At 34.5% G+C, this 9,161-nt stretch overlaps 1 protein-coding gene across 1 annotated transcript in view; it reads right to left on the bottom strand.

The window, feature by feature from the left end:
* Window positions 1-9,161, bottom strand: part of MAP3K13 (mitogen-activated protein kinase kinase kinase 13) — a 131,531-nt gene that overhangs the window by 26,948 nt on the left and 95,422 nt on the right. The window contains exon 4 of the mRNA XM_015599944.2: window positions 4,236-4,419. Within this exon, the coding sequence (XP_015455430.1) occupies window positions 4,236-4,419 (184 nt within the window). The remainder of the gene's footprint in view (window positions 1-4,235; window positions 4,420-9,161) is intronic.

Raw genomic sequence — 9,161 nt, 5'->3', positions numbered from 1 at the left:
CATTGTGTTGTTTAAGCTTAAGAATAATTTAAATATCTTCCTTTTAAAATTAAGTAGAGGGTTTTATAAATAGTGTGCAGAAAGAGAGAATTCAAATAAAATATTGCTATTTTTACTATTATTTGTTGAATTTTAAATTAATCAAATTTAAAACAACTAACTAGACCAAGGATAAAAAAAAAGTCAATTTTCTCTATTATTTGGTCTTTAAAAACCATTTCTGTTTAAAATAAAAATAACATTACACAATGTAGTCTATATTTATGCAGCCTGTATGTCCAACACATCCTCCATCTTCCATGAAACCTTTCCTGATCGTTCCAGTTCAAAAAGATCTTTCTCTTCTCTGAATTCCTATGCTGCAGAGCAGCCATTTATTTATTTTTTTAATGTGATCTTTCTCTCCTGATACAGATTATAGTCTCCTTGAAGGGAAAGGTATTCAAGTTCTTTTTTCTCTACCACAAGGTCTAGACATTCACAGCAAGTTCTTAACTTCATCCTAACTTTCTTTGCCAATAAAGCCTTCAAACGAACATATGCAGAGGCCAGGGGTAGAAAGAAGGGCACTAACATGAGAGAACATCTTCTGTTTGTCAGGCATATTTACAAGTTTATTTAATTCTTTCACTTAGTCTGCCCCAAACCATTGTAAGATAGATATTACCTTTTCCATTTTTACAGCTAAGGTTCAAAGAGGGAAAGTGACTTGTCCTAGATCAGACAACTAATAAGTGTCTGAGCTGGGATTCAAATTCAGTCTGTGTAACTTGAAAGCCATGCTCTTTCCACTCACTACACCATACTGCCTGCCTCCCTTTTACCTTTCTGACTTCTGTATAAACAAGTATATTAGGGATTCCTATATTAATATTGTTACTTTATAAAAGTGAGAATATTCATACACGTTCTAAATCACAGCTTTGTCCTGAGGATGAGAAAAGAGAAGAAAAATTACCGTATGCAATTATCTGTAAAAGAGATTTGGTCCTATCCCTTAATGGTCTGTATGCCTTCCTTCAAAGCTTTCTAGAAAAGTTATTGAGAGTAGTCCACCTACAAGACACCCAGCTAAAGTCCTCATCCAGGTATCAATTCATGTCCTATCTCTTAGGCTGCCATAAGTAATGAAAGAATTTAGAGGCCATGTCTTGGAATCACGTCAAAGTCTCGTAGAAATTAAATAATTAGTCTTCATTTTCCACGCTTTGATGTGCCTGTCACACACCACAAAGCTATTTCTATTACTCTCCATCATTTTCTAAGCTACCTAGAATTCTCATCTTGATTTTTAATAAAAGATTTTTTTTTCAAGTTTCTGTTACTTGACTTTCAGGAAACCTCAGTGGAGCACAAGCGTACAGCAACTACAAACATAAAATTTAATTTTCATTACAGAGAAATAATGAGTAAGGCAGGTATAGTGTAATATACTTAAGAATAGCAAAATAAATATTTGTTTGAAGCTACTCAGTATCCTAGTCAACTATGTTTTAACTTGTCATACAAACAGACAGAAGGGCCTAACAGCGATATGTTATGCATTTCCTTTCTTTCCTGACTGACGAATGAGAAATAATCATTCCGTCAGCCCTGTACTATGACAAGGCTTCTTAGCAGCTATAAATAACAGCTCTATAATCACTTCAATTGCTACCTTTTCTTCCCCTTCACACTTAATTCCATCGGGAATAGTCAGGTTAAGTTTTCTTAAAAGATTGCTTTAAAAATTGGAAGAAAAAAATATATAGTATTGTTTCCTTGATCTTTCCCTTCTGTATATGGTTCTTAGTAACTTCAAAAGAAGCTAGCTGTAAGCACAGAAACCAGTATCCAGAGACGTGGTAAAATCTAATCTTGCCTTCTTGTCTTCCAGACGGTCCTGAATGATTTATTGGCCAAGTAACACATGGCACAGATGGCTGCAAACATAACACTGCACAATGCCTCAAGAGCATAGTGTAACGGGCCAGGGACACAGTCTCACCATTGTTTTCCATGTAGAGGTAAAGACTATTCAAGCATCTTCAGCCTAAATAGTTGGGTACCAGCGTGGCAATATTTGTCCAAAATGCTGAAAACTGCTTATGAAGGTAGAAAGGTCAGAGGGTGAGGTGGGGGAAAGGAATAGAAAGAAAAAGTAAGAAATGAAAGAAAGGAAAGAAAAATAAAGCTTCTCACATCCATCTTCTGAGGACACAATTCTACCTGGAAAGCCCTCTTACCTGGGACACACAGCTTATTTCATTACAGGAGCCCAAAAGGCCATGCTAATCTATAGAATGTCCTGTGTCTCAAACCCAGCGTCCTAGTGATCTAAGCTTAAAAGTTAAGTTAAATGGAAGTTAAATGGAAGGCCCTTCTTTCCATTTAGGATGGTGCAGCACACTGGGATTGATGATCCTCTCAGTGAAGTAAAATGAAAGAGGCGAGTCTCTGATAGTCTGCTTAAAAAGAATCCTCCTATTGTCTTTTAAAATTGTAATCTTTGGGAAGATTAGAATTGGTCTCTAGAGCATCTTGTTTTGGTCTCACATCCTCTCAGTCCTTCTAGGGCAGCCAGTGATAGATTCACTACAGCAGCTGAAGCTCTCTCCCATGCCCTCTGCATGGATGTTCCTTCCATAAGGAAAAAAATACAAGCGCTTCGTTTAGTGTCCCAGTTGGATGCTTCTCTTCTTTTCACACTGCTTTTCCTTTCCTTAACGGGTCTTTGAAAATCAAAACTCAACCTCATTACTCATTTAAACTCATTCTATAAAATTTGCATCTAAGGTTTCTATTCCTTACTTTGGGGATATTGTTCTAAATAAAGATTATGACATCACATATTTAGCTTTATAATGAAAGTTTTATCAAGAAAGGATCATTCTTGGGGACTAGAAGTTCCTTCTAGTTTAGGGAAGGGGGATTTATAACCTATTCCACTTTTAACTGTAGCCTCATTGGTCATAGTATTTTTCAGAATTGAAATATATATACATCAAATATACCAATCGGATATATGTAGCTGAAGGAAACTGGACTTTGAGTGGTAAACACACAAAAGAATATACAGATGTCAAATTATTATGTACACCTAAAAATTATATAATTGTATTAACCAATAACACACACACACACACACACATACACCAAGAAGTTCTAGTTTCTAAATTTTCATCCCACCTAAAGCCTATTTTTTTTTCCTGTTCTTTACCTTACCTCCTCTAAAGTCACTCCCCATTTATTGGTTCAAGCCTAGGGCAACATTTAAAGGCTGGTAAGAGAGGGAGCTCAAGGGAAAGGTATAGGCAGAAGAGATTACATATATCTAGACCTCGGCACTGCCAAATTTGGTAATTTCCATGAATTTATTTTTGATATTTGCCAATATTATGAAAATAATGGTCTAAACTATAACAATCTTGAAAACAACTACTTTGTGAAATAAAAATAGCACATAACTATCATCAATAACTCTACTATCACTAGATTTAGAAAGCTGAGTGTTTGGCATCACTAAAAATTATATAATAGCCATGTCTGATCTCGGACGCTAAGCAGGGTCGGGCCTGGTTAGTACTTGGATGGGAGACCACCTAGGAAGACCAGGCGCTGTAGGCATAAAAATAAAAAAAATAAGGGATTGTAAGCTGACAAGGTCCTTGCAATCTGTGAGGTCAACCAAGGGTTGCCTCGCCTAAAAAAAAGAAAAGAAAAGAAAAAAAAAAAGATCTAGCAAAACCTGAGGCAGGGAGAAATACTCCGAAGGCACCTGTTCTTACAAGTTAGTATTTAAGAAGGGACACTAATAGAAACTAATAATAATAATAAAAACATTATCTATTACATAGGAACTAATTGTTCTCTGATCACTTAGATGTTAACTTTTTCTTAACTGAATTTTAGGATGTTCAGATTATCTGGAAGTGACCTCTGTCATTCTATTAATAAATGAGGTTGATTTAGCAAATCTGACTGCTTGGCAGGAATCCACCTTCTCCCTCTCTGTTTCCTCTCTACATCCCTTCCAAGCAGGGCACACTCTAGCCAAAAGAATTACTGGATTATAAACTCCTTAAAGACATGACTGTAATTTAATCATTTTTTGGTACCCTTCCAAAGCACCTAGGTCAGTGCTTAGTCTATAGAGTGTTTTTAACATGTCTTTTAAAGCAGAAAATTATATGTATATATTGGGGAAAGAAAATCTCTCTATTTCTTAAAAAAAAAAAAATAAAGCCTTGACCTACTTGAAAGCGATGATGTTAGGGTGCTTCAACTTCCTCAAATGCTTGATATCCGTCTCATTTTGTTCTCTTACTTTCTTGATGGCCACCTCCTCCGCTCGGAACTTGCCCAGGAAGACAGCTCCTTGGGCTCCACTACCCAGCCACTGCAGCTCTGAGATCTCCTCAAATGGCACTTCCCAAGTATCTAGGCACACAAGCAAGAAACAAGCTTAAAAAGATCTCGGAATTTGCTCATGGACCACTCCAAGGGTACCAACTTCACCATTACCCAAAATGACCTCTATCCTTTGTCTCCCACCTGGTAACTCACCAAAAGGTATATCCTTCCTATGGGCCTTGACACTACAGATCAGACAGACACTCCCATGTATTAATTTCATCAATTTTTAACCAGTGAGATCAAGCAGATCAGAGATTTCCAATATGTTCTCCTCCAAACAAAACATAGCCTGACACTCCGACCTCCTCACTTCAAGCTTTCATGTTTAGTCAGTTCACCTTACTGTGTCTACACCACTATCCCTACCCCATCATTCATTATAAGTGTCGTTTTATTCCTCTTTGAATTTCTAGTCAGAAGCTCAATTAATCCTTGCTGAATGAATTTTCAATGATACTCTCCTAAGAACCTAATTATGTATAAAACTTATATTAGTATTTATCTTTTACTTAGTATCTAGTATATGCCAGATACTAGCATAGTGCTTTACATGTCTTGTGTTTAATCCTTATAACAGTCCTACAAGTTTGGCCTTATTATGGTTATTTACTTCAAAATATAAAAGATTTTTAATGTTTAATATTTCTGTGGCGATTAATTTTTTCTTTAAAAAAATTTTTTAAAGATGAGAAAATTAAGGCACGGGGTGGGTAAGTAAGTTACTCAAGGTCATGTAGCTGGTAAGTGGCAGAACTGGGCCCAGAACTTCAGAACTGGCAGATTCCAAGGACCATGTTTCATCCACTATATCATATTTCCTCTCATGAAGAAATCGAGAGGGTCATTAGTTATGATATATTTACTCATACAGATGCACGATTTTCAAATTTCTCTTTTTCTCTGAGTTTGATTTTTTTTTTTTTTTTGCACCAATAATGTAACAGGGGTCATTTCAAAGTGGTGAAATTTTTTTAACCGTAAGTTTATTTTATTTTTATAATGAATAAAATGCTATTTAAAAGAAATAAAGCACTTCAAAAATTCAATCAATATGTGCTTTAATCTTGTGAAACTGACTTAAAAAGAAGAATATAATCCTTTGATCCTTCTCCTTGTCCCCTTTTTGCTGCTGCATTATCACTGAACTGGTAAGAAATGAACATCAAAGAGCTAGGAACCCCAGGGAGTGAGGAGAAGATAATGACAATGTTAAAGGTTATGAGAGATTCTTGTTGGATCACCAATCACTAAAAGGCCCCTATCTATCTGCAGAACACTGAATTTCGTAGTGTTGAGTTAGCTTTGAAGACATTCTGGTCTTGAAAGCAAATCAACTCATCATCTACTATGTGAAGCAAGAACAGAAAGAGTTCATTGGTAGCTAGAAGGGAACTACATTTCTCTCCTCTAATTTTCTCTACCTTAAGAGAAATAAAATTCTGTAGATTCTTAATAAAATGTGGCTTCTCATTATAATGGTTAAAACATGACCTTTGAAATATAACTAAACTACATAGAGCAGAAAAACTTGTAGTGAGGGTAGTTTATATCACGGGTATTCATCCCATTCTTCTGATATTAACAGTATTACAGGTTTCTGCTCTATTGAAATTGAGTAGATGCTATATAAAAGCAAATATCTCTAAAATACAAATATGAAATCACAAAAGGAACAAGTGTTACCAAATAAGATCTAGGAGGAAGCAGTAAGTTATAGGCTTGACTGCTTTCAAGATCTTTATGGCTCTAATGATGGACAAGTATTAATTATCTCAAGCAGCCTCAATTTCATTCCCATTGGCTTATTTGTACAGCACACACAGGATTGCAGATATTGATGGCATACTCTAAAAGAGTTTTGCTATTAGGGGTCCAGTGAAGAACTAAACACGGGATCATTTTGACCATTCTGGGGGCAGAATAAAATAATATCACAGTATTTGGGGCAAGAACATAACTAGGTAATATTTCTCTGAATAACTTTATAAAAGCCCAAGTTATCCCAATTTTTAACACAATAACAATGAAAATTAGACAATCTTTCGGTGTCTTTTTTTCCCCCTATTTACTCAATCTGAATTTACTTATAAATACTAGAAATATTGGAAAATATTAGGAAAAAAACAGAAAAACATGTATTTTATCTGATATCTATCTCATACTGTTTTCATCTTCTCTTCTAGTCTTTGTTAATGTGTATATAACTATGTAAAAGTTGTATTGATGTATAATTTTTCTTTTTCATGTATAATGTATTCTCCACGTATTTATATAGTTTTTATTATAAGCTGTAATAGTTGTTTACTGTACCCTCTTATCTTCTTTGGTACTTAAGTGTTTCCATTTTTTTGTTTATAGTTTAAATTTGAAATTACTTTTTTTTCTTTCTTTATATTATTTCCTCAGACTCAATCCTTAGATTAAAGAGTACAGTCTCCTGGCTCATGGTATCCATTCCAAATTGCTAGCTGAAAGGATTTTGCTAGTTTTTGCTGACAGCAGCAAGGTGACTATGTCTCTTTTACTACAAATTTGCCAGCAATAAGTATTCCCAGTTATTTTCTGGTGCTAATTTAATTAGGTATAAAATAGTGTTTTATGAGTTTGTACTATTTTAATTGCCAGGATGTAGAATATTTTCTTTATACTTGTTTAATACATCTACTTTCTATGATCTGTCAAATTTATCATTTGTCCATTTATTTATTAGGGTCTTGTAGTTCTCATAAACTTAAAGGAGCTTCCTCTCTATTTCTTTGAAAATATGAAGATAATATTTTTAAAGTCTTTTTCTTTTAATTTTTTTTGAACAAAATATTCTTGTAGTTGCCTGTCACTTTCTTTGTAACTTCTTCTACTGCCTACTCTATCTTTTAAGGGTGATTTGTAGTTGATTTTTTAAAAGTTTAACTTTTACATCCATCTGGAATTTATTTTGGTGTATGGTGTGAGGACTGATATACATTAATTTTTTTCCATATTGTTAGTGATTCCAAAATAACTTGTTAAATAATCCTTTTTACATCATTTTATAATGCTTACATTATAATTTACTACATTTTTAATAAATAATGCCTATTATTTGGTATTTTTATAAAATGAGAAATGAATTATTAAAATACAAATGATAACTACATTTGGTGCTCAAATACCAAAGGTTGAGAATATTATAAGGAATAAAATATTCCTCTACCAATAGTGTAAAATAAAGTAATACTTCAACCACCTTTGCATCAATCTTTTTAGTAGAACTGATTACAGAAGTAAAATTAATGGATGTTATTTAGTCCTCTTGTCCTGTCCCAATGTCCCTGTCAAAGGAAGCCAAAGAAGAGGAAAATGGCAGGAAAATAAAGTTAGCAATCAAGATGTGAAAAAATGAGGGCCTATATCATTGACAAGCAAGATCTCTAACCTCATAATAATGAAAACTGGCTGTGCTCCATCCAGTGTTTGTCCCAGACTTTCTGCTGCATTTATATCTGTCTCACTGGTACTCTTCCCCATTTTTTTTTATCTTCTCTCTGATTCATCACTATGACTACTATCTTAATTCCAACATCCACCATGTCCCCTAAGACTGAGAAAGAGCCACATACCCACCCGCTTTAATGCATAAGCTCTCCTTTGTTTATTCAGACATATCTATCACAATACTTGCTGTAAGACTGGGAACTATTTAGAAATAAAAGATTTCAATTACACATAGCACTACCTTACTTGGACTTCACTACCAAAATAAATGGGAGATGAAGACATCATTAAAATTTTTTAAAATCTAGTGAAATTTCCTCCTAAGTCCCAAATGCAGGGAAACATCTCTCACATGTGCTATTCTTTGGTTGACTATAATCCAGGATTAGAGATTAGCTCCCTGATCCCAGAGCTGACAAGAAAAAAACTACACTTAGTTTTTGCCTAGCAAATCTCTTTTACAGCCGACAGCAATACCAGCCCACAGTAAGTATCTTGTCATCTGTTTAAGAGTTAGGCAGCTGCTGTGCCTTTGTAAGCTTAAGCTGACCAGGCCTGTTCCCTATTTATTCCTGAAATAAGACTTTCTAAAAAAGTCACATAATCAACTGGATGACAAATTAAATACAAGTTTATAGAATTATTAAAAATTTTTTTTTAAAGGCTCCTTTTCATAAACAGAGAATGTGTATGTTATACCTTTTATGAGTCTGAACCTCAATGTAGCATTTGGATCCTGAGACCCCAAATTACCACCAAAATAATTATGAGACTAGACAAGTTAAGATCCTAAAAACCAAATGTAGTTTATCACATAAGCAGATATTTGTAGGTTTTGCATCTAAGCAGAGAAGAGGGAACCTTTAAAAAATAATAAATTAAGGGTGGTTATCGCTGGATTGTGGGATGATAAGTCATTTTTATTTTCCTCTTTGTGCTTATCTTTATTCCCAATTTAAAAAATAACAACACTGTTTAACACAGGAGTCCCCAACCTTGTGTGACGAGAAATTATTTTTTAATTTCCTTGAAACCTTAAGATCATGGTGGGGGGAGAAAGAGTGGAATGTACAGAGTATGGGAGTATGTATGGAAGAAGGAGACAGACAGACAGACAGACAGACAGACAAAATTCAGGGACTGACAAAGAATTTCTGCATGGAGCAGGAATAGATGCTATGGTTGACAAATCCTGAAAAGTACACCTTGAACTGATAGATTTACCAGTAAATCCCAATATACTTATAGGGGAAGAGGCTGGTCTTGGTTTGGGAGAAAGTATTTCAGGAATA

Source organism: Pteropus alecto, unplaced genomic scaffold (assembly GCF_000325575.1).
Source record: "Pteropus alecto unplaced genomic scaffold, ASM32557v1 scaffold88, whole genome shotgun sequence".
NCBI classification, from domain to species: Eukaryota; Metazoa; Chordata; class Mammalia; order Chiroptera; family Pteropodidae; genus Pteropus; species Pteropus alecto.
This window is presented reverse-complemented; position numbering and strand designations above follow the sequence as displayed.